Source organism: Thamnophis elegans, chromosome 7, assembly GCF_009769535.1.
Source record: "Thamnophis elegans isolate rThaEle1 chromosome 7, rThaEle1.pri, whole genome shotgun sequence".
Classification (NCBI taxonomy): domain Eukaryota; kingdom Metazoa; phylum Chordata; class Lepidosauria; order Squamata; family Colubridae; genus Thamnophis; species Thamnophis elegans.
In genome coordinates, this window is record NC_045547.1 from 2,136,195 (window position 1) to 2,161,950 (window position 25,756).

Genomic DNA, 25,756 nt, shown 5'->3' on the forward strand with positions numbered 1-25,756 from the left:
CATCCATCTCAAGGGGACAACCTCGCCAGGGTGGAAGCTCCATCTCAAGGGGACCTTCTCGCTATCAACCATAGACAACCATCATCATTTCTGGCCGAAGGCTCTTGACCCTCCCCTGTCGAAGGGGAAGGGCGGTACGGAGCTGTCAGGAAGTCAATTCGTCAAGGAAAGGAGGAAATCTGGAGGCCCTCGGACGCCTCCTTCGATATTAATCCCCCACCCCACCTTCTTCAAAAGGCGCGCGGCGTCCCGCCCAGCGTGGTGGAAATTTCTGGCCAGCTCACGGCGAAACAGAGAGGAAGGGATGGCGAGAGGTGAGTGAGGTGGTGAGGAGAGCGTTACCAACCAAGTGCCTTTTTCAGCTGCTCGGACAGCACTTTGGTCAAATCCACCTGGAGCCGAAAGCTCTTCCAGATGTTCACCTGGACGGTGTTTGCAGAGGGTCTCAAGAGAGCGAGAGGGAGTGAGAGAGTTGTATGTAGAACCCCTACTGCTGGTGGTTTGGATAAAGAGGACCAGAATGGACTGGGTTCAAGGTAGTCTGAGTTAAGAGACCATCTCACCGCCCCTTGGGACAGGACTGGCTCGCTTCCTCGAACCCTCGGAAAAGAGAAGACCAAGACTCCAGAGGAAGACGAACGGCTGCCTTTGACTTCCCACGCTGGTCCTTCCAACCTTTCTCCCCCCCTTCCTCCCCTCCCCTGGCCAAACTTTTTTTAAAAAAAAAAAAAACCACACACACCAGTAGCATCATCACCGCCATCACCAGTTCTAAGCAGACAGGAAGTCCGTTAAGGGAAATTTCACAGCTGCTTCGTAAACAAAAAAAAAATCGGACACGTCAAGAAGAAACTCCATGCATTCGATTGGTGGCTCCGGTTGGGGGGTCTTGCTCTTTGAAAGACCACACCAAAAAAAAGGGGAGGGGGAAGAAGAAGAATGAAAAATTGAAAAGGTGAACTCCATCCAAAAAAGGCTTTTTCGAATAAAGCAGCCAGGCTGAAAAAAATAAAATAAACAAACAACGAAGCACCGTTGACTTCACGGCCTTATCATTTTCCATCGATTAAATCGCACGCGTCCCCCCTCCCTTCCCCGCCCCTCCCCCCCCCAAAAAACCTTCTACTTTTACATTCTCAAAGTGCTGTTCCGCGTTTGCATCCAAGGGTGTCTTTGCTTGTCTTTGGAACGCTCGACTTGGGAAAAAAAAAAAGAAAAGAAAGAAAGGAGGAAAAAAAGGGGAAAAAAAACAGAGAGCGAAGTTTAAAAATTAAAAAATTGGGGAGGGGGGAGGCATTATCCGGTTTCCCTCCCGAGCGAAGCAACGGATTTTGGGGGGTGGGGTGGGGAAGGGCAGGGGGGGGAAAGGGGAGGTTTGAACTCAGCTGAAATGGAATCACGAAGATAAGATGCAAGCATGCACCGGGGGGGGGGGGTGTTCATATTGCTACCAAGTGGAATGTCGGAAACGCACCGCGATGCATTTTTTTTTTTTGGGAGGGGTGGGGAAGGGGAGGCTCTCAAGAAATGACCAAAAAAGAAAAAAAAAGAAAAATCAAGATCTAAAGGGTGATATATATATATGTATATATATCTGAATGCTATTATTCATAAAAACCTTGTTTAGTAATAAAAAATTGCTTTGTTTAAATATGAATGTTATAAGTCTGCTTCTTCCTCAGCGCATGGTTAGGAAGCCAAGTCTCTCCGAGGAAGCAGGAGGCAGCTCCTACTACAATTCCATGTCCTGGGCCTCATCCTCTGAAAAGTCAGACATGGAGCTCTCCGAAGAGCTGTCGCCGGTCCCTTCTTCCTGCTCTTTGAGGGCTTCCTCTGTTGCATATTTCTGAATGTATTCTGGAGGAAGAGGAGGAGGAAGGAGAAAACAGAGGTAAACGTCAACTCCGATGGTCCAAGATCTTACAAAATCCATCTGTCCATCCATCCATTTCTATCATCTATCTCTCAATCTCTCTATCTTCTCGATTTTTCTTTCTCTCTCTCTCTCTCTCTACCTCTCTTTGTCATCTCTCTACCTACCTACCTACCTTCCTACCCATCCACCCAGCTCTCTCTCTCATCTCTCTCTTCATCCATCCATCCATCCATCTCTATCATCTCTCTTTCCATCCATCCATCTATCCATCATCCATCCATCTTTATCATCTCTTTCCATCCATCCATCCATTTCTATCTGTTATCTGCAGTTCAGTGGTTCAAATCTCACCGGCTCAGGGTTGACTCAGCCTTCCATCCTTCGGAGGTGGGTGAAATGAGGACCCGGATTGTTGTTGGGGGCGATATGCTGACTCTGTAAACCGCTTAGAGAGGGCTGAAAGCCCCATGAAGCGCTATATAAGTCTAACTGCTATTGCTATCTCTCTCTTTCCATCCATCCATCCATCCATCCATTTCTATCATCTTTCCCTCTCATCTCTCTATTCATTCATCCATCTATCCTCCATCCACACACAAACATCCATCAATCTCTCTCATCTCTCTCTTCATCCATCCATCCATCTATCCATCTTTATCATCTCTTTCCATCCATCCATCCATTTCTATCATCTTTCTTTCTCATCTCTCTTCATCCATCCATCTATCTATCCATCCATCCATCCATCTCTATCATCTCTTTCCATCCATCCATTTCTATCATCTCTCTCTCTCATCTTTCTCTTCATCCATCCATCTATCCTCCATCCACACCTACTCCAATCCATCCGTCTCTATCATCTCTCTCTCTTCATCAACCCATCCATTCCTATCATCTCTCTCTCTCGACCTACCCACTCACCCATCCATCTATCCGTCTGTCATCTCCGTCCTTCCCTCTTCTATCTATGTGATCTCTCTCTTTCTCTCTCTCTCTCTCTCTCTCTTTCAAATGTATTGGTTTACCAGAGATTTAACTCTGGGCAGGTTTACAATATTAAAAGATAAAACTATATACATGCAACACTACAAAAACATAAAAGTGCAAAAGACAATAGCTTAAATGGGGGTATTTTTACAGGAATGTCGTTCAAAGACTCAACTTACAACTCTTTGACTAGCGACCGGCCCTGGAAAAAGGTGACTTATGACATCTTTTCACACTTAACGACCGTTGCGGCATCCCTGATCAAAATTCGGACGCTTGGCAAATATGGCTCATATTTATGATCCTCTTTTGCGACCTTCTGATCAGCAAAGTCAACGGGAGGGGAGGGGATTTGGATTCGCTTAACGACCCTGTGATTCACTTAACAGCTGCAGTGATTCGCTTAACAATTGTGGCAAGAACGTAAGTTGTAAAATGAGGCAGGACACACACCGCTGCCTTGCTTCGCAACTGAAATCTGGGCCTCGCCCGTGGTCGTTAAGTCGAGGACTACCTGCCGTTCAGTCATAAACTGAGGGCCACCTGTCGATGTTCCTCCTAAGCGTCCTTACCTTTAATTTTCTGCTTGTATTCTTCTGGTCGGTGAAGGTACATGGCTGCGGCGTCTCCATTGAGGGGGTCTATGGGGTTGGGATAGGCCAACAACTGGGGCAGGAACGACTCAAATATATTGGTAAGATCTGGAAAAGTGGACAGAAAACGAAGCCTTAGGCTCTGACAGTTCGGGAGGCTTAGAGGGCACAGAAAGGGCTTGAAACGCAGCGCAGAGACGGTGCCACGCTTTCCAATATTTTACTCCCCTGAGGAAAGTTGGGAGTTGAACCTTTTTCTCTTTCTTACTTTATGAACCTCTTTTGGCATTTTCCCTTCTCTTTCTCCAACTTTCTCCCTCTTCGCTTGTACCTGTATTTAATTCTACGATAATCTTTTTTTTAAAGGGGGAAACCCCCACCCCACCCCAAGAAAGGATGCGGAATACGGCTTATGGTGTGTCCCCCTTCCCATCTTGGAATTCCCAGGACTTGAATTCCCAGGTGGGTGGGAAAACTTTCCCCCTTTTGTGTTTGTATTTAATTTTACAATCTTCTTCCTATCTATCTATCTATCTATCTATCTATCTATCTATCTATCTATCTATCTATCATCTATCTATCTATCTATCTATCTATCTATCTATCTATCTATCTCTATTCATCCGTATCTATTATCTATCTATCTATCTATCTATCTATCTATCTATCTATCTATCTATCTATCTATCTCTATTCATCTGTATCTATCTATCTCTATTCATCCGTATCTATCTATCTCTATTCATCCGTATCTATCTATCTATCTATCTATCTATCTATCTATCTATCTATCTATCTATCTATATTCATCCGTATCTATCTATCTATTCATCCGTATCTATCATCTATCTATCTATCTATCTATCTATCTATCATCTATCTATCTATCTATCTATCTATCTATCTATCTATCTATCTATCTATCTATCATCTCTATTCATCCATATCTCTCTCTCTATTCATCCGTATCTATCTATCTATCTATCTGTCTGTCTGTCTGTCTGTCTGTCTGTCTGTCTGTCTGTCTGTCTGTATAGTGCAATAATAATGCAGTATCAGAGGTTTTCAATTCAGTTGTGTGGATAGTGAGGGATGCGTGCTTGTGTTTTCTTTTTATAGTTTTCTTTAAAAAAAATATATTGTACATTTTCCTTTATTCTACATCACGATTTCATTTCTACATCCCCTCGTAGCCTCCAGGCACTGAGATAAGATGGTCATGGAATTGCTTAATTTACCATGGATACACAATTAAGTATCACAAGGATTATCCGAGGTGGGTGAAATGGATTATCAAATCCTTTTTAAATATACATGATGTTACACACCCCAATCACTGCCAATATTCTCTTAAGTCATATAGTATTGTCTCTTTTTAAATACATAATATTGCACATCATAATTGTGTCCATTGTTTCCACGGTTATAACTTAACACTCTATACATTTATCACTATACATTTTAATTTACAGTTGTGTACAGTCCGATAATGACATTACTTGCAATATATATTCTTCTATGCAGCATTATACCTGTATTTGGTTCTAGTTTGTTAATCTTCTTTCATTATTAACTTTCTAATCTCTGCATCTATTATCTAGCCAGTTATACCATAAGTCCCCGTTTCTCCTTTATCTTTTCCATTTTTAACCTGTCCATTTCGGCACACTCTTAATATTTTCTTTGTTATCACTTCATCTGTAGGTCTGCTTGCGTTTTGCCAACTTTGTGCATACGTAATTCCAGCTGCCGTTGTTACGTGTAACATTAAATATATAATTATTTTATTGTGTTTTCCCGGTTATGTGTGATGCACCCTGAAGAGGGCGCATTTAACTTCGTTGTACCAGGTGCAACGACAATAAAATAAATGAAACTTTAGTGTGAAGATGGTAGGCACAAGGGCGCACACCAAGCCCTTTTCTGCGCCGTGTTGTGTGTGTGTGTGTGTTGTTTGATTCCATCCTTGTGGCTGTCATCTTGACTTTCTAAAGGCAAGGGAGGGATACACTTTACTGCTACATTTTACAAACCAGCCACAATTTCTCGTTTTAAAAAAACTCACCGTAGAGAGCTGTCCAAGTCTGATTAATTACATCTAGACATACAGTTCCTGACCTGGAAAAAAAAATCAAATAAGAATAGTTGAATGGCAGCTCAACCCTGCCCTTTGCCCCATGGTAGTTAAGAGCAGCAGCTGGCCTGATCACGCAGTTGGAAGGGACCTTGGAGGTCTTCTAGTCCAACCCCATATAGAATTAGAGAATCACACAGTGATTCCCTATAAATAAATACCCACGGATTGCTGGGTTATCGGATAGTTTAAAATAAAGCAGGGTGCAGATTAAGCGAGGTTTCTATCCTAAATACCACCAAACATAGTGGATTTGGGAGAAAAAAAAATTGCACAGCTGTTCCTGAATTCCAGATGCGGGCTAGGTTGAAATTTGGGAGGTGTGGGTTTTTTTTTTGGCCTAAATAGGCATTGTATAAAAACGGCTAGTTGCAGGCCCCGATTTTCAGAAAGGAAACTGGTTCCTTTCCTCCGGGAAAACTATCTCCCACCACGGCTAAGCTGCGATTTTTAAATTTTTAAAAAAATTTGCAATTAAGACATCTGGGCGTAAAGATGACGCCAGAGGAAAGGGAAGCTGGCATGGCTCTCCTTGATGCCAAATTCCGGCCCTTCGTATCCGACAGAGCTGCGGGCGCCAGGAGACTGCCTTTAAAATCAACTCAAGGTGAGTTAATAGGTTGTGACAGCTGCGCTCCCAGTTGGCATTTTAAAAATAACTCATAAGCCAAGTCACTTCCGGTATCTGTCTAAGACTAGCAAGGTTTATCCGAAGCCAAGATCCCGTATTTCACGAAGTTGGGAGATCAGTTTAGCTCCTTGAATAAAAAAAATATGCTTAAAATCTCTTTTAAGTCAGTGTTTCTCAACCTTGGGGACGTTAAGATGGGGGGGACTTCAGCTCCCAGAATTCCCCAGCCAGCATAGCTGGCTGGGGAATTCTGGGAGCTCAAGTCCCCCCCATCTTAAGGTCCCCAAGGTTGAAAACTACGCCTTTACATATATTTTTACACCTCCTGTTGTAGGCCTGGAGAAATTTAGGAACCAAACTTCATTCCCACCTCCAACAAAACACCATGTCAACGCAAACGAAAGTCACTTACGCTTCGTCGATGTTGGGATGAAAAATTTTATTCATGAATCCTAAAGAGGAGAGAAAACGCAAGGGGTGTTAAGACGGCTTCACATTCAAACAAAAATTCAGCATTTGCCGAAAGGAGATAGAAAGGGGGGGGGAAAATATCATCTTGAATCCTGTTCTCTAAATCAGGGATCTCCCAGCTTGATAACTTTTAAGATTTGTGAACTTTTAACTCCCAGAATTCCTCAAGATAAGAGAGTGGGAAGGGACCTTGGAGGTCTTCTAGTCCAACCCCTGTACAGAATTAAGAGAATCACACAGTTGGAAGGGACCTTGGAGGTCTTCTAGTCCAACCCCTGTACAGAATTAAGAGAATCACACAGTTGGAAGGGACCTTAGAGGTCTTCTAGTCCAACCCCGTACAGAATTAAGAGAATCACACAGTTGGAAGGGACCTTTGAGGTCTTCTAGTCCAACCCCCTTACAGAATTAGAGAATCACACAGTTGGAAGGGACCTTTGAGGTCTTCTAGTCCAACCCCCGTACAGAATTAGAGACTCACACAGTTGGAAGGGATCTTTGAGGTCTTCTAGTCCAACCCCCTTACAGAATTAGAGAATCACACAGATGGAAGGGGCCTTGGAGGTCTTCTAGTCCAACCCCGTACAGAATTAAGAGAATCACACAGTTGGAAGGGACCTTGGAGGTCTTCTAGTCCAACCCCCTTACAGAATTAGAGAATCACACAGTTGGAAGGGACCTTGGAGGCCTTCTAGTCCAACCCCCGTACAGAATTAGAGACTCACACAGTTGGAAGGGACCTTGGAGGTCTTCTAGTCCAACCCCTGTACAGAATTAGAGACTCACACAGTTGGAAGGGACCTTGGAGGTCTTCTAGTCCAACCCCCTTACAGAATTAGAGAATCACACAGTTGGAAGGGGACTTGGAGGTCTTCTAGTCCAACCCCGTACAGAATTAAGAGAATCACACAGTTGGAAGGGGCCTTGGAGGTCTTCTAGTCCAACCCCCTTACAAGTCTTAAAATTGCCATGTTTGGAGACCTCTGCTAAGTGACTCTCTCTCACCTTTTTTTCATAGCCATCATCCTTATTTCTGGAGTCAACCCATTCCTCTATTTCTCCAGTTCTTGAAACCACGAGATTTTAGGAAATCCTCGACTTACAACAATCTGTTTAGCGACGGGTCTGGAGTTACAACAGACGGCTGCAAAAGGCGACTTACAACCAGTCCTTGCACTTACGACCCCTGCAGCATCCCCACGGCCACGTGGTTAAAATTCAGGCCGCTTTTTGGCCACTGGCATGTACTTACGACGGGTTGCAGGATCCTGGGATCATGTGATTTCCCCCTTCTGCAGCCCATCAGTTTCGGGCCAGCAAAGTCGACGGGGAAAAGCCAGATTCGCTTAAGAACGGTGTGCGAGAAAGGTCGTAACCTGGAGCGAAACCCGCTTAACAACGGCTTTCCTGAACGATGGAAATCTGGAGCTTAATTTATGGTCTTAAGTCGAGGACTTCCACCAAAAGAACCGGCAGTAGATTCCAGAGGTGAATTGCCGGGTTAAGGAGAAACTGTTCAGAAAACAGACTCCAGCATTAATGACTGAATATATCTAAATAAGCTTTTTATTTTATTTTTTAAAGCAAATTATCTGAGATTTCCAACAGCGAAGGAAGTAACACTCCAGTTGGTTGAGCCATACACTCCTGGGGATGAGGCCGGGCCCTGGAGCTCAGCAGATGGTCAAATATCTTGAAATTAAAACACGGGGCGGAAGAGTGGGATCAAAAGACTCGCTAAGGTACCCGGATCGAATCTCTTACACCTGAATAATAATTTTAAAAAAAACCTGAAATGGTTAAAGCCGGTTTGGTATAATGGTAAAAAGGGGATTGCCGAGGAAGCAGGCGAGGGTGAGTTCTAGTCCCGCCTTAGGCACCGAAGCTGAATGGGTGACTTTGGGCCGATCGCCAGGAGATGGCGAGTTCTAGTCCTGCCTTAAGAGATGAAAGTCAACTGGGTAACTTTAGGCCAATCATGAGGAGATGGTGAGTTCTAGTACCGCCTTAGCCATGAAAGCCGGTTGGCCAATCACCAGGAGACAGGGAGTTCCAGTCCCAACTTAGGCCTGAGAGCTGGCTAGTGGCTTTGGGCCAATCACCAGGAGATGGTGAGTTCTAGTTTCACCTTAGCCATGAAAGCTGGCTGGCTGGGCCAATCACTAGGACAGTGTTTCTCAACCTTGGCGACTTTCAGTCCTTTGGACTTCAACTCCCAGAATCCCCCAGCCAGCATAGCTGGCTGGGGGAATTCTGGGAGTTGAAGTCCACAGGACTGAAAGTCGCCAAGGTTGAGAAACACTGCACGAGGAGATGGGTGAATTCTAGTCCTGCCTTAGCCTAGAAATCTGGCTAGGTCACTTCAGGCCTATCGCCAGGAGACGGTGAGTTCCAGTCCCAATTTAGGCACAGAAGCTGGCTAGTGACTTCGGGCCAATCACCAGGAGATGGTGAGTTCTAGTTCCACCTTAGCCATGAAATCTGGCTGGCTGACTCTGGGCCAATCACTGGGAGATGGTGAATTCTAGTCCTGCCTTAGCCTAGAAATCTGGCTAGGTCACTTCAGGCCTATCGCCAGGAGACGCTGAGTTCCAGTCCCAATTTAGGCACAGAAGCTGGCTAGTGACTTCGGGCCAATCACCAGGAGATGGCGAGTTCTAGTTCCACCTTAGCCATGAAAGCCAGCTAGCTGACTTTGGGCCGATCACCAGGAGATGGTGAGTTCTAGTCCCATCTTAGGCCTGAGAGCTGGCTGGGAGACTTTTAGGCTGGTCTCTTTTTTCACAGCCCAATCCACTTCACAGGACCGTTGTTGTGGGAAAAGTAGGAGGAGGAAGGAGTATTAAGTACTGTTGCCAACTAAAGTACAAAAGGCAAGATTAAGAAAAAAAAAACATATAATAAATAAAGCCCTTTTTAAATCGCTGCTCCCTAAAGCTTGTAAAGAGCAGCAGAATCAACATTCAGAGGGAGGCCATGCTAAATGCCTTCTTTGTGACATTGGGGGCACACTTAAGTTTAAGTTAAGTTAAGTTTATTTTGTTTATATGCCGCCCTTTTCCCCCAAAGGGGACTCAGGGCGGCTCACAACTCAACTAAGGGAGGGGGAATAGCAAAGCAATATCGATCAAAATAAGTGTGAACAAGAAATGCAACAAGATATGTTCTCGTGGCCCCTTCCCCAGCTCCGTTTCTGCTGGCAGAGGCACCGGGGGGCCAGATTTAAGCACCCTGCAAGCCGGATGTTCTGACCGAGACTTCCCATGGAGCAAACTCCTGGTCCCGACAAAAAAACAACAACCTTTTATCAATTTGCTGTGAATTCTGCTCCTTCACATCCAGCAAAGTCTTTCAAAGGAGGATTTACGGTCACAGACCTTATCTGGCTTGGAGAGCTGCCAGGCCGAGATCTGCAAAACTTGGCCAGGAGCCTCGGAGAGTCACGAACCGAACTAATGGTCTCCTGCAAACTCCACTCCCCTGTCGCTCCTCTTATATCCTCTGGGAGGGGCCATTCATCGTCCACCTGTGGCCTCACTCCCAAGTCGACCCCTGTTCTTTAGCTGTTCATCTGGCAACTCTATGTATGCGCACACTGGGAACAGGCTCCAGTTGTTCTTCTGCCTCACTGATGTCCGACTCCGAAGGCAGCTGATAACTGTCCGACGGCCCTGGCCCCCTCTCTGCCTCCGACACAGAGCCCTCCTCAGAGCCCTTCCCAGACTCCAGGACTGACCCAGGTTCCTCCCCAACCCTCCTCACTGTCCGAATCTGCTGCTCTAAAGCAGCCTTTTCTCCATCACCGCACCCGTGTGGACTTCAACTCCCAGGATGCCTCAGCTGAGCCCTGCCTGGAAACGCAACCCCAGCTGTGTCCTGATTCCAGTTCAAATGTTTTTAAGGGTGTGATGTGCAGGTCACATATATATCTAAGCCGCTTCCCTAAGCGAATAAAGAGAACCTTCTTCACGTCTCTGCAGATTAGGGTTCGATTTGGGTGATTTAACAGGAAGGCGTCTTTATAAGCCTCTCAAAACCGTTCCGTCAGGATTTGAACAGGCTGAACTCAAAAGACAGCAGGAGCTGCGTTGGGTCAAGAGGGGAGATTTGGGTAAATTTTGGAAGTTTGCCTCCTTGCAAGATTAAAAGGTTATTTTTTTTAATTAAAAAAAGCGATTTAGCAGAGTGCGGGAATCCAATACAGCTACTCCTCAACTTACGACCACAACTGGGCCCAAATGTTTTTTCTTTTTTTGGGGGGGGGGGGCACGGTTCTCGAGCAAATCGCTGCGGTCGTTAAGGGGATCCCATGGTTGTTAAGCAAATCCTGCTGAACTTGGCTTGTCGGGAGCTGGCTGGGAAGGCTCCCGCAAAGGGCGATCATTCGGACCCAGGACTCTGCAACCAAGTCGTCCTCGGCTTACGACTGCAACCGAGTCCACAATTTCCGTTGCTAAGCGAGGCATTAGTTCTCAAGTCCACATTGCCCCATTTTTTTACCACCTTTCTCGCCACCGTTGTGAAGGGAATCGGTGCAGTTGTTAAGTGGGGAGCATGGTCGTTAAGTGAATCTGGCTTCCCCATGGACGAAAAGAGGGGTGATGTGAAACACCCCCGGGGACGTTGCGACCGTCATAAATACGAGCCAGTTGCCAAGCGGGTGAGTTTTGATCACGTGACCTGGGGATGCTGCAATGGTTATAAAAGGGTCACAAGTCACTTTTCCCCCCCAGTGTTGTCGTAACTTCAGACGGTCATTAAAAGTACTGTTGTAAGTCGAGGACTACCTTGAGGAGCCGAGGTGGCGCAGTGATTAAATGCAGCACTGCAGGCTACTTCAGCTGACTGCAGTTCTGCAGTTCGGCTGTTCAAATCTCACTGGCTCAAGGTTGACTCAGCCTTCCATCCTTCCGAGGTGGGTAAAATGAGGACCCAGATTGTTGTTGGGGGAAAATATGCTGACTCTGTAAACCGCTTAGAGAGGGCTGGAAGCCCTAGGAAGCGGTATATAAGTCTAATTGCTATTGCTATTGCTACCTACCCAAAGATTTATATCGAGCCATCTAACATGGTCAACATTCCCCCGATCGGATTAGTTTCCTGGGGACAGAAAAGCTTTTTCCTTGCTCAGGTTTAACTCTGACGTTCCCAAGCAAAAAATTATTCCATCAAATCAGTGGGGGTTTTCCCCCTCCCAAACTTGGCAAGGTTAAGACGGGTGGACTTCAACTCCCAGAATTCCTCAACCAACGTGAAAAACACGGCTTCAGATTTTAACAAAATACCAGAGCTGGAAGGGACCTTGGAGGTCTTCCACTCCAACCCCCTGCTCAGGCAGGAGAGCTTACGCCACTTCAGAAAAATGATTATCCAACATCTTCTTAAAGACTTCCAGTGTTGGAGCATTCACAACTTCTGGAGGCAACTTCTGTTCCACTGATTCATTGTCCTCACTGTCAGGAATTTTCTCCTCAGTTCTAAGTTGCTTCTCTCCTTGATTAGTTTCCACCCATTGCTTCTCGTTCTGCCCTCAGGTGCCTTGGAGAATGCCTCCCTCCCTTGCTCCTTCCTTCCTTCCTTCCTTCCTTCCTTCCTTCCTTCCTTCCATCCATCCATCCATCCATAGAATAAAATAGAATAGAATAACAGAGTTGGAAGGGACCTTGGAGGCCTTCTAGTCCAACCCCCTGCCTAGGCAGGAAACCCTATACCGTTTCAGACAAATGGCTCTCCAACATCTTCTTAAAGACTTCCAGTGTTGGGGCATTCACAACTTCTGGAGGCAAATTCTGTTCCACTGATTAATTGTTCTAACTGTCAGGAAATTCCTCCTCAGTTCCAAGTTGCTTCTCTCCTTGATTAGTTTCCACCCATTGCTTCTCGTTCTACCCTCAGGTGCCTTGGAGAATAGCTTGACTCCCTCTTCTTTGGGGCAGCCCCTGAGATATTGGAAGACTGCTATCATGTCTCCCCTAGTCCTTCTTTTCATTAAACGAGACATACCCAGTTCCTGCAACTGTTCTTCGTATGTTTTAGTCTCCAGTCCCCTAATCTTCTTTCTTGCTCTTCTCTGCACTTTTTCTAGAGTCTCCACATCTTTTCTACATCGTGGCCACCAAAACTGGATGCAAATATTCCAAGTGTGGCCTTATCAAGGCCTTATAAAGTGGTATTAACCCTTTACGTGATCTTGATTCTCTCTCTCTGTTGATGCAGCCTAGAACTGTGTTGGCTTTTTTGGCAGCTGCTGCACACGGCTGGCTCCTATTTAAGTCATAAGCATTTTAAAAAAAGTTTTTAAGTGGGTTCCTCATAAACTGAACTCTAAACTTGCTCTTGTTGGCCTTTCAAATTTGTCTTAGATGGATCTTCTTTTCTTTTTTTTTAAAAAAATGACAGTTTTTCATCTCTTACCTATAGATGGGGATTTGAAAGGGTATTTGTCAGGAAGGTCCACGCGAACTTTCCACACGCCACCTTCGTACGGTGCTGTAATTTTGAAAGATTTTAAAAAAGGAAGGTTAGTTGTATATTTCCTTGACGCTTTGCAATATAAGATTATTTAATTAGACGTACAAGACAAGACACCCAATTCTCACAAACAGGGTGGAAAGAAAGAGCTTCCATTACTAGTTTAGCATTTTTCTAGTTTAGCATTTTACTAGTTTAGCATTTTAGAGCCGAGGTGGCGCAGTGGTTAGGGTGCAGTACTGCAGGCCACTTCAGCTGACTGTTATCTGCAGTTCAGCGGTTCTAATCTCACCGGCTCAAGGGTCAAGGTTGACTCAGCCTTCCATCCTTCCGAGGTGGGTGAAATGAGGACCCAGACTGTGGGGGCGATTTGCTGACTCTGTAAACCGCTTAGAGAGGGCTGAAAGCCCTATGAAGCGGTATATAAGTCTAACTGCTATTGCTATTGCTATTCTCAACCTTGGCAACTTTAAGATGGAGGGATGTCAACTCCCAGAATTCCCCAGCCAGCCATGCTGGCTTGGGAATTCTGGGAGTTGAAATCCATCCATCTTAAATCTGCCAAAGATTGAGAAACATTGCACTAACTACATATAAATTGCAAATCTCAGGATTAAGAATTACTGTAAATAAATGTAAAGCATCAAAATAGTAACACTGCATGGGGATATTAAGACAGTAAAACCTTATCAGACCTAAACACCTTATCAACAAAGATAGTTATAGATTATCAATTTTGGAAGCCCTAAATCTAGTTTAAATTAAAAACAAAAACCACCTACTATTCTCAATTTTCTATAATTGCAGGGGGTTGGACTAGAAGACCTTTAAGGTTCTTCCTTCCAACTCTGGTACTCCGTGAATCCGCCTCCATTTAATATTTTTCCCTCCTTCTTAAATTTTGCTGTTTTGAAACCTGCTGTGAAAGAATCAAACAAGCCACTACTTTTTTTTGGTGCGTCTGTAGATAGATGGGATTTGATTATTGTTCCTAATAAATGGATTTGAAAAGGAAGATGGATGCCTTGGACTTTATTTTTTGGGACATGTTACTTGGAGGCTTGGCGATAGATAGATAGATAGATAGATAGATAGATAGATAGATAGATAGATAGATAGATAGATAGATAGATAAGATAGATAGATAAGATAGATGGATGGATGGATGGATGGATGGATGGATGATAGATGGATGATATATATATATAGATAATAGATGATAGATGGTAGATAGATAGAAGATGATGGATAGAAAGAAGATGGATGGATAGATAGATAATTGGGATAAAGAAATAGATAGATAGATAGATAGATAGATAGATAGATAGATAGATAGACAGATGATAGATGGATGATATATATAGATAATAGATGATAGATGGTAGATAGATAGAAGATGGATGGATAGAAAGAAGATGGATGAATAGATAGATAATTGGGATAAAAAATAGATAGATAGATAGATAGATGATAGATAGATAGATGATAGATGGATGATATATATAGATAATAGATGATAGATGGTAGGTAGATAGAAGATGGATGGATAGATAGATAATTGGGATAAAGAAATAGATAGATAGATAGATAGATAGATAGATAGATAGATAGATAGATAGATAGATAGATATAGATAGATAGATAGCTAGATGATAGCTAGATGGATGATATATAGATGATAGATGGTAGATAGATAGAAGATGGATGGATAGAAAGAAGATGGATGGATAGATAGATAATTGGGATAAAGAAATAGATAGATAGATAGATAGATAGATAGATGATAGATAGATGGATGATATATAGATAGATGATAGATGATAGATAGAAGATGGATGGATAGAAAGAAGATGGATGGATAGATAGATAATTGGGGTAAAGAAATAGATAGATAGATAGATAGATAGATAGATAGATAGATAGCTAGATAGATAGATAGATATAGATAGGTAGGATAGATAGAAAATGGATGGATAGAAAGAAGATGGATGGATAGATAGATAATTGGGATAAAGAAATATAGATAGATAGATAGATAGATAGATAGATAGATAGATAGATAGATAGATAGATAGATAGATAGATAGATGATGGATGGATAGATGATAGATAGATGGATGATACATTTATAGATGATCGATAGATAGATGATAGATAGATGGATGATAGATAGAAAAGCTATACTGTCTTTCCACTTGCATTTCAAGAAATTTGCAAAAAAAAATTAAAGTTGTGTATGTATGTATGTATGTATGTATGTATGTATGTATATACACATACATACACACATAAACATATATCTTAAAGAAACTTTTTAATAATAACAACAGATTAACAGAGTTGGAAGGGACCTTGTAGGTCATCTAGTCCAACCCCCTGCCCAAGCAGGAGACCCTACACCATTTCTGACAGAGGACAGTCTGGTCTATCCTTGAAAGCCTCCAGTGATGAAGCTCCCACAACCTCTGAAGGCAACTTCTGTTCCGTCGGTCGATTGTTCTCCCTGTCAGAAAATTTCTCCTCATTTCCAGGTTGAATCTCTTTGCAAAAGCTTCTTCAAATGCAAATGGAAAGAGGGCAGAGCTGAATGAGAAAACAAAGGTTTTCTATGAAGAAGATCACAGGAGCTTTTGCAGTAAAACTGGATTTCCAAGGTTGCAGAACACTTTTAAGGTTCAAGAATTTTGACAGCTACTGGCAGCCAGAGAAGGCAATGGCCACTTCAAGGGATTTGAGGCTTAACCCAGCCTAAAATACATAAAATATATCTCCTGTGTCTTAAAAGGCACACGGAACACAGCTATTAATCTTTTCCCCAAATTATCTTTCATTTTCCCCAGTTCTTCCCTCTAGCCCCCAGCCCACCCCCTCACCCCCAAAACCAATCAGCAAGGAAAAGGGCTTCCTTCCAACACCTTTAGGCGACCCAGGAGTATACCTACTTCCTTGTGGTCCATAAAACTTCACTACAAATTCGTTGAGTCCTCCGAGGATTGTGACTTCGTGTTTGCTCTCGATACTGGAGGCGTCGGAGTCAAGGAAAAGGTTGGAAGCGCAGAAGGATTAAGAAACCTGCTCACTTAAGATAAGCCAGCGGTCCAGGAACGGAATTCGTTCAGATACTTCACAGTCAGCCCGAAATAATTACTGAAAACCAATAATATTTAAAAATATCTGCCTGCCTGTCTAGAATATTTGTAGTTCAGGATTGAACGGTGGCACCCTTGGTGCTCTTTGAGCTTGGCTGTTTTCTTGCAGACATTTCATTACCAAACTAGGCAATGTCATCAGTGCTAGAAAGGAGTAGGGTTTGCTCTCTGTTTACCATATTATCTATCTAATCATGTTCTCTCTCTCTCTGTATCACACTATTTGTCTGTGTCTATCTATATCATATTATCTATCTATCTATCTATCTATCTATCTATCTATCTATCTATCTATCTATCATCTATCCATCCATCCATCCATCTCATACTGTCTGTCTGTATCTATCTATCTATATATTATGTATGTATGTATGTATGTACCTACCTACCTACCTATCTATATCATACTGTCTGTCTGTATCTATCTATATCATGTATGTATGTATGTATATATGTATGTGTGTATGATGTATGCATGTATCTAATCTATCTATATCATACTATCTGTCTGTGTCTATCTATCTATATCATATTAACTATCTATCTATCTATCTATCTATCTATCTATCTATCTATCTATCTATCTATCGATATCTATCTATTTATCTAATCTATCTATCTATCTATCTTATTTATATCTGTCTCTCTGTGTCTATCTCATATTATCTATCTACTCATATTATCTATCTATCTATCTATCTATCTATCTATCTATCTATCTATCTATCTATCTATCTATATCATACTATCTATCTGTTTGTCTTTCTATTTATGTATCTATCTATCCATCCATCCATCCATCCATCCATCCATCCATCCATCCATCCATCCATCCATCTTGTCTGTGTGTCTATCTATATTGCATTTTCTATCTGTCTGTCTGTCTGTCCATCATTTATCATGTCTGGGCCCAGAGTCAGACCCTACTTAGTGACTGAAAAACAACAACAGGTAATGTTGAGAATTCCATCCAGAGAAGACCACGTTTCTAAACTTTTTTCTTCTAAGCTGGAGTTCTCGTGTCTCTTCAATTGCAGCATCTCATTCTAGAACCGAGGCCAAGGGAGGAAACTGTTGCTTTAACGTCTCCAAGACTTGGTGGGGCAAATTATAAGCTTGAGTCACAAGAGTTGGAGGGTTGGTAGAACTTTGGCAAAGATCTCCAGATATGATGCCTCACTGCTCAGGGGTTGAAGTGTTTAAACTGATGAATCCTACCCCTTCATCAAAAGGAGGGAGGGCCATCTCAACGAGAGCTGGGAGAGTCGGAAAAATTCTATGTTGCCACGAAACATCCATTTGCAGAAGAAATGCTCAGAAGAAGCCAACCGGGGTAGATTTTACCAAGGCAAAACAAAGTGGGAGAAGGACGTGGAGGAGAAGAGAGGGAGAAGAATGAAGAAGGCCAACTGCAGAAGGCTCAACCGGGGCCCAGAAACCACTGAGCAAAATGGCCAAAAAAACCCAGAGTCATTGGAAATGGGTCATCGAGACAGGACCTCCGTTTCCCATCAAACTCACAATCCTGGCTTGGAAACCACCAAGCCATAATAAAGAGACAATTTGGCCTCGTTCACACAGTCGAGACATCCATGTTTCTCAAACTTGGCAACTTCCAAGAGGGATAAGCTCCGACTCCCAGAATTCCCCCCCCCCCCATTCACCATGCCCATTGGGAAATTCTGGGAATGGAAGGCCACACATCTGAAAAGCATTCTGGGAGTCGAAGTCCATGAATTATTAAGCATACCGGCTGAGGAATTCTGGGAATCAAAGGCCATATATCTTAAAGCATTCTGGGAATTGAAGTCCACACATTGTTAAGCATGTTGGCTGAGGAGTTCTGGGAACTGAAGTCCACCCCTCTTAAAACTTGCTGCCTGGGGAATTCTGGGAGTCGAAGTCCAGCCGGTTTAAAGCCCGCTGGCTGTGGAATTGTGGGAGTTGATGCCCACAGATCTCAAAGTTACCAAGGTTGAAAAATGCTGCTCTATACAGTAAATAAGTCGGGTAAATTGAATTTGGCATTCTAACCTGGATTGGGGGTGTGTGTGTGATATATTGGACAACTGCAGAAAAGCTAAGATGACATGCAGTACTGTTCTCTGAAGGGTGCAGATTTCAGCATTTCGGAAGGTCTTGGCTTACTTCCATCTTACTCCAAGCAATTCCAAATATTTAAAGAATCTCCACTTGCTGATACTGGTAATTCCCTACCTGATATTCATTTTCCTAGGGCCTCCTATTCATAAGAGCCAAGGTGGCGCAGTGGTTAAATGCAGCACTGCAGGCTACTGCTAGATCAGCAGTTCAGCGGTTCAAATCCCACCGGCTCAGGGTTGACTCAGCCTTCCATCCTTCCGAGGTGGGTAAAATGAGGACCCAGATTGTTGTTGGGGGCAATATGCTGACTCTCTGTAAACCGCTTAGAGAGGGCTGAAAGCCCTATGAAGCGGTATATAAGTCTACTGCTATTGCTATTGCTATTTTCCCAACTGATCCGTCTTCTATTTCAGCAAACGACTCACTGCCCGATAAATGAGTTTTCTTCTGCAAGAGCTATCAAGACTTCATGCGGAAAATCTGAACTGGAAAATACAAAAACATTTGCAAATCTCTCTCTCCCCCCCCCCCTCCCCATTACCCAGAGGAAAATGTGATGTAAAAGCCCAGTTACAAAAAAGAAAGAAAGAAAACAAGCTTGTTTCTGAGTCTAAAATATTCCTTTGGCCTCAAATAACCTACTGAAAGAAACATCTCCCGAAGCTCGGATTGTGCCAAATCTGAAACTGGGCCCTAGACAATAGACGTGTTATTTTCAGAGAGGGCAGCTGCTGATTTCAGTTTTCTTGAGACAATTTGGGAGGGAGGGGGGGTTAGGAGGAGAATGCAGAAGGGCTGTTTTTCTAAAAAAAAGTGCTGTAAAAAGACTGGCTTTCAGGGACAGGATTGAAAACAACAAAGGCAAAAAAGGAGACCAAAAAAACAACACCTTTCTTTTTATCCCTAAAATTCTTCATAGCAATTTAACCTGGAAATAGAGAATTTAATCTGGATCAGAATGAGCAAGCTCCTTCGAGCACTGATGGTATTACCTAGCTGGGTCTTGAAATGTCTGCAAGAAAACTATCATACTCAGAAAGCACCAAGGACCTCACAGTCTTCCTCCTCCTCTTCCCCTCCACCTTCTTTTCCACTTCCCAAATCCCCTCCCTTCCAGCACTGATAATGTTACCTAGTTGGGTCATGAAACGTCTGCAAGAAAATTATCATACTCAGAAAGCACCAAGGACCTCAGTCTTCCTCCTCCTCTTCCCCTCCTCCTTCTTTTCCACTTCCCCTCCCTTCTAGCACTGATGATGTTACCTAGCTGGGTCTTGAAACGTCTGCAAGAAAACTATCATATTCAGAAAGCACCAAGGACCTCACAGTCTTCCTCCTCCTCTTCCCCTCCTCCTTCTTTTCCACTTCCCAAATCCCCTCCCTTCCAGCACTGATAATGTTACCTAGTCGGGTCATGAAACGTCTGCAAGAAAACCACCAAGCTCAGAGAGCACCAAGGACCCCCACAGTCTTCCTTTCTTCCTCTCCTTCATTCCATGTTCCTTTTCCTCTTCTCCTCCCCCCCCTCCCACAAATCCCCCTCCCTTCCAGCACGGATGATGTTACCTAGTTGGGTCATGAAACGTCTGCAAGAAAACAAGCTCAGGGGGCACCGAGAACCCCACAGTCCTTCTCCAAATGCCACCACTCTGCAAACCCTTCTAATACTGATGATGTTCCCTAGCTGGGTTATGAAACGTCTGCAAGAAAACCACCAAGCTCAGAGAGCACCAAGGACCCCACAGTCTTCCTTCCCCCTCTTCCTTTCTTCCTCTCCTTCATTCCACGTTCCTTTTACCCTTCTCCTCCCCTCTCCCACAAATCCCCCTCCTTTCCAGCACGGATGATGTTACCTAGTTGGGTCATGAAACGTCTGCAAGAAAACAAGCACAGGGGGCACCGAGAACCCCACAGTCCTTCTCCAAATACCACCACTCCGCAAACCTCCACACCCTTCTAATACTGATGATGCTCAAACAGAGCAACAAAGACCCTACAATTCCCCCCCCCCCCCCCACTCCTCCAATAGAAGCACCGCAGCTCTTTTGGGGTTCCTCCCCAACTATAAGTCAGAAATGTGCAAATTGCTATCCCCCCCAAATACCAATGGACACCACACTGCCATTCCAATCTCTTTCCGTTCAGACAAAAATGTCAGGTTTTACTCTTAGTTTAATTGAACTCTGATGCATTGATTTGTTCAGCGTTTGTCCTGCGGAACCAACATCCAGCTGGCAAAGTGCCGAAGCTTGGAAGCGGCATCTCCCGTTAAAACGTTCACAGAGAAAAGGTCAGTCGGAATAGAGCTGGAAGGGACCTTGGAGGTCTTCTAGTCCAACCCCCTGCTCAAGCAGGAGACCCGATAACATTTCAGGCAAGTGACCATCCAGTCTTTTCTTGAAAACCTCAGAATAACAGAGTCGGAAGGGACCTTGGGGGTCTCCTAGCAGGCATAATTCTCAAGCAGGAGATGTTAGACTATTCTGGAGAAATTCTGGTGCCAAGCTGTTCCATTGATTAATTGTTCTCACTGTTAGGAAATTCCTCCTCAGTTCTAAGTTGCTTCTCTCCTTGATTGGTTTCCATCCATTGCTTCTGGTCCTGCCCTCAGGTGCTTTGGAGAATAGCTTGACTCCCTCTTCTTTGTGGCAACCCCTGAGATATTGGACTAATGCTCTCATGTCTCCCCTAGTCCTTCTTTTCATTAAACTAGACATACCCAGTTCCTGCAACCGTTCTTCATATGTTTTAGTCTCCAGGCCTTTAATCATCCCAGTTTCTCTTCTCTGAGCTTTTTCCAAAGTCTCAACATCTTTTTTTACAATGTGAGATCTTACAGACCCACCAAAGGTCTAACACAGGGGTGTCCAAACCTGGGGACAATTAACCAGTGGAACAACTTGCCTCCAGAAGTTGTAAATGCTCCAACACTGGAAGTTTTTAAGAAGAGAATGTCTGGAATGGGAGCAGATCTAGTCCACCCCCTGCCTAGGCAGGAAACCCTACACCACTTCAGACAAATGGCTATCCAACATCTTCCTAAAACTTTCCAGTGTTGGGGCATTCACAACTTCTGGAGGAAAATTCTGTTCCACTGATTAATTGTTCTCACTGTCAGGAAATTCCTCCTTCCTTCTAAGTTGCTTCTCTCCTTGATTAGTTTCCACCCATTGCTTCTTGTTCTACCCTCAGGTGCTTTGGAGAATAGTTTGACTCCCTCTTCTTTGTGGCAGCCCCTCAAATATTGGAAGGCTGCTATCATGTCTCCCCTGGTCCTTCTTTTCATCAAACTAGACATTCCCAGTTCCTGCAACCGTTCTTCGTATGTTTGAGCCTCCAGTCCCCTAATCCTCTTTCTTGCTCTTCTCTGCACTCTTTCCAGAGTCTCCACATCTTTTCTACATTGTGGCCACCAAAACTGGATGCAAATATTCCAAGTGTGGCCTTTCCAAGGCCTTATAAAGTGGTATTAACACTTCAGGTGATCTTGAGTCTATCCCTCTGTTGATGCAGCCTAGAACTGTGTTGGCTTTTTTGGCAGCTGCTGCACACGGCTGGCTCCTATTTAAGTGGTCGTCCACTAGGATTCCAAGATCCCTTTTCACAGTTACTACTGTTGAGCAAGGTACCACCTATACTGTACCTGTGCATTTCGTCTTTCTTGCCTAAATGTAGAATCTGACTCTTTTCACCATTGAATTAACCATTAACCCAGTGTTTCTCAACCTTGGCAACTTGAAGATGTCCGGACTTCAACTCCCAGAATTCCCCAGCCGTCTGGACATCTTCAAGTTGCCAAGGTTGAGAAACACTGCATTAACCTATCCATTACAGTGATTCACTTAACAACTGTGGCAAGGCAGGTCATAAAATGGGGCCTTCACAAATGGTTCACTTAGCACCAGAAACGTTGAGCTCAATTTTAGTCGTAAGTCGACTTACAACAGTTCATTTAGTGACCGTTCGAAGTTACAACGTCCCTGAAAAAAGCGACTTGAAAATGTTGCCTTGGCTTTAGTACATCTAGTCTTCAACTTACAACGGTCTGTTTAGCGGCGGTTCAGAGTCACAGCAGCACTGAAAAAGTAACTTACGACCGTTTTTCACACTTACGACCGTTGCAGCGTCCCCATGGTCACGTGATCCCAATGCAGACGCTCGGCAACTGACTCATATTTATGACGGTTGCAGTGGTCTCTGATCCCCTTTTGCGACCTTCGGACAAGCAAAACCAATGGGGAAGCCAGATTCACTTAACGACCAGGCTTGCTAATTCACCAACTGCAGTGACTCGCTTAGCAACTCTGGCAAGAAAAGTGGAGCAAACGTAACAGATGTTTTCACTTAACAACCAAAACTTTGGCCTCCATTATGGACGTTACGTCAAGTACTACAGCTCAAACCAGCAAAGTCTTGGCCCAGCCTTGGTGAATTTTATCCAATTCTTCCGATCCAAAAGGATGATTTTTTAAAAGCCTCACATGGTTTGGGGCTAATTGCTTTTGCAAAATGCCCTTTCCACCACCACAAAACAGATTTTTCCATAAGGCACCACAACAGCAACACACACACACACACACACACACGCCCTTTGGCAAGATGAGAAATCTGACCAAGCTGGCGTGTCGGTGACTCCCGTCTTAAAGAGTAAAAAACAAAAAAACCCATAGGCCCAGTTCAAATATCCTAAGATGAATTCAAAGGCAGTAAAAGGCCAGCTGAGAGCCACATCTGGAACTTCTCCAGATACCTTGTGGCCCAGAAACGGGACATGAGTTCCTAAAATTGTGAAATGTTTACTCAGGCTGGTGCAGCCCTAGGAAATATGGCTTCAGGTTGGAGGAACAACTATTTATGCTGCCGTATGGAAGTGAAAAACAGGAAGCCTGAATAATTAAGATGAGGTTTGCAGCAAGATTCCCCCTTTGCTGTTCCAATTTAAGGCCTGCGCTTAAAAAATTGTTATTTCTACTCCTGGAAAAATTCCCTGCCCCCCCCTCTCTCTCCCCCCGCCCTCCCCAATTTGGCCATTTTAAGATGCGTGGACTTCAACTCCCAGAATTCCCCAGCCAGCCTATTTAGATGGGTGGATTTCCAACATGCCAGCTGGGGACTTCTGGGAGTTTGAAGTCCACCTCTCTTGAAGTTGCGATCCATTTTCTAAGGCAGTGGGGCCCAATCTTGGCAACTTTTAAGAGCAGTGGACTTCAACTCCCAGAATTCCTCAGCTACAGAATGTTGGAAGTCCATTCATCTTCAAATAATGGCTGGGGAATTCTGGGAGTTGAAGTCCACCGCTCTTAAAATTGCTATCCACTTTCTAAGTCAGTCTGGTGCCAATCTTGGCAAATTTTAAGAGCAGTGGACTTCAACTCCCAGAGTTCCCCAGCCAGTGTTTAAAAATAGGGGGACTTCAAGATGCTAGCTGGAGGAATTCTGGGAGTTGAAGTCCACCCTCTTAAAATTGCTACCCACCTTATAAGTCGGTATGGACCAATTTTGATTACTTTAAGAGGGGTGGACTTCAACTCCCAGAATCCCCCCAGCCAGCCTTTTAAGATGGATGGACTTCTATATGCTGGCTGGGGGAACTCTGGGAGTTGAAGTCCGTCCACCACTCTTAAATTTGCTATCCACTTTCTAAGTCTGTATAGACCAATTTTGGCTGCTTTTAAAAACAGTGGACTTCAACTCCCAGAATTCCCCAGCCAGTCTTTTAAGATGGATGGACTTCTACATGCTGGCTGGGGGAATTCTGGGAATTGAAGTCCACCCCTCTTAAAAGTTTCCAAGTTCGGATCCCAGGGCTTTGGAAAGTGGACAGATTCACGTTTTTTTGCTTCCTTTGCAAGCAGCCTTGTTGTACCGAAGGGAGAATTAACACTCACGTCGCCTGCACCAGTGGCTTTTTATGGAAACACCCGGGTGGCTGATCTCTCTCAGGTCTCAAAGCACATTTTGTTCAAGGAGGCAAGAAAGGTTTACAGCCAGAGTGAAACCATCTCTCAAAACCCCCGGCCGTATTTCTTCCCCAAAGAAAAGTAACTGAAGTTAAAATGAGATTGCAATTAAGGATGTGGAAGCTACTGGCCTTCGGTATTTTGAGCTCAGCTCGCGTAACTAGGAAGCAACAGCGTGGAAAGATCACAAATGATCCGGATCCCATTTGAAAGGTCTCTAGAAAGTGGGGACAATCTAGAAAGAGTGCAGAGAAGAGCCAGAAAGATGATTAGGGGACTGGAGACTAAAACATACGATGAACGGTTGCAGGAACTGGGAATGTCTCGTTTAATGAAAAGAAGGACTAGGGGAGACATGATAGCATCTTCCAATGTCTCAGGGGTTGCCCCAAAGAAGAGGCAGTCAAGCTATTCTCCAAGGCACCTGAAGGCAGGACAAGAAGCAATGGATGGAAACCAACCAGGGAAAGAAGAAACTTAGAAATTTCCTGAAAGTGAGGACAATTAATCAGACAATTAATCAACCACACAACTTGCCACCAGAAGTTGCAAATCCTCCAACACTGGAAATTTTTCAGAAGAGAATGTCTGGAATGGGAGAAAATCTGCTCGATCTTCTCCCATTCCAGGGGGTGGGGTTGGACTAGAAGACCTCCAAGGTCCCTTCCAACTCTGTTACTCTATTCTATTTCCAGGATCAGAACAAGCCAACTTGTCAAATAACTCAGGGGGATCTGCTGACTTCCCGCAGGCTTCCCCAGTGACAACTCGACTTACGACCACAATTGAGGCCAAAATTGATCTTGGTAACTTGTCTAAGTGAGTTTTCCCCAGAACAAGCCAACTTGTCAAATAACTCAGGGGGATCCGCTGACTTCCCGCAGGCTTCCCCAGTGACAACTCGACTTACGACCACAACTGAGGCCAAAATTGATCTTGCTAACTTGTCTAAGTGAGTTTCTCCCCCTCCCTCCATGTTACGATTTTTCCCGTCGCGTTTGTTAACCGAGTACACTGTCAAAACCGTAATATAAAAAGCGAAAGTTAGAATATTTCGGACATCGATGTGACACACGGAACAATACGCCACCCTTCACTTAATCCTCCAAGGAAAAATTGAAAACAAACAAGATTCCAGGCAGAAGAACATCATGGCTTCCCAATCTAAAGGACCGTTTTGGGCAAAACTCAGTGGCACTTTTTCATGCGGCTGTGGATAAAAAAGATTGGCAGCATGATCGCCAATGTCCGGTGACGGATATGGCACAAGAAGAAGTGTGAGTCTGTGTGTGTGTGCATACATAACTGTCATAAACCACACACACACACACACACGTATGTATATCGTCAAACAAAAGCACAGGAAATGGTTTATGATAAG

At 44.0% G+C, this 25,756-nt stretch overlaps 1 protein-coding gene across 1 annotated transcript in view; it reads right to left on the bottom strand.

Annotated features, from left to right (window-relative positions):
• Window positions 1-719: 719 nt before the first annotated feature.
• The window catches only part of UBE2H (ubiquitin conjugating enzyme E2 H), a 57,537-nt gene continuing 32,500 nt past the window's right edge, over window positions 720-25,756 (bottom strand). The window contains exons 2-7 of the mRNA XM_032220942.1: window positions 16,106-16,182; window positions 13,107-13,181; window positions 6,634-6,673; window positions 5,522-5,574; window positions 3,436-3,564; window positions 720-1,857 (exon numbers count right to left, since the gene is read on the bottom strand). Coding sequence (XP_032076833.1) covers window positions 1,733-1,857; window positions 3,436-3,564; window positions 5,522-5,574; window positions 6,634-6,673; window positions 13,107-13,181; window positions 16,106-16,182 — 499 coding nt within the window. The 3' untranslated portion in view covers window positions 720-1,732. The remainder of the gene's footprint in view (window positions 1,858-3,435; window positions 3,565-5,521; window positions 5,575-6,633; window positions 6,674-13,106; window positions 13,182-16,105; window positions 16,183-25,756) is intronic.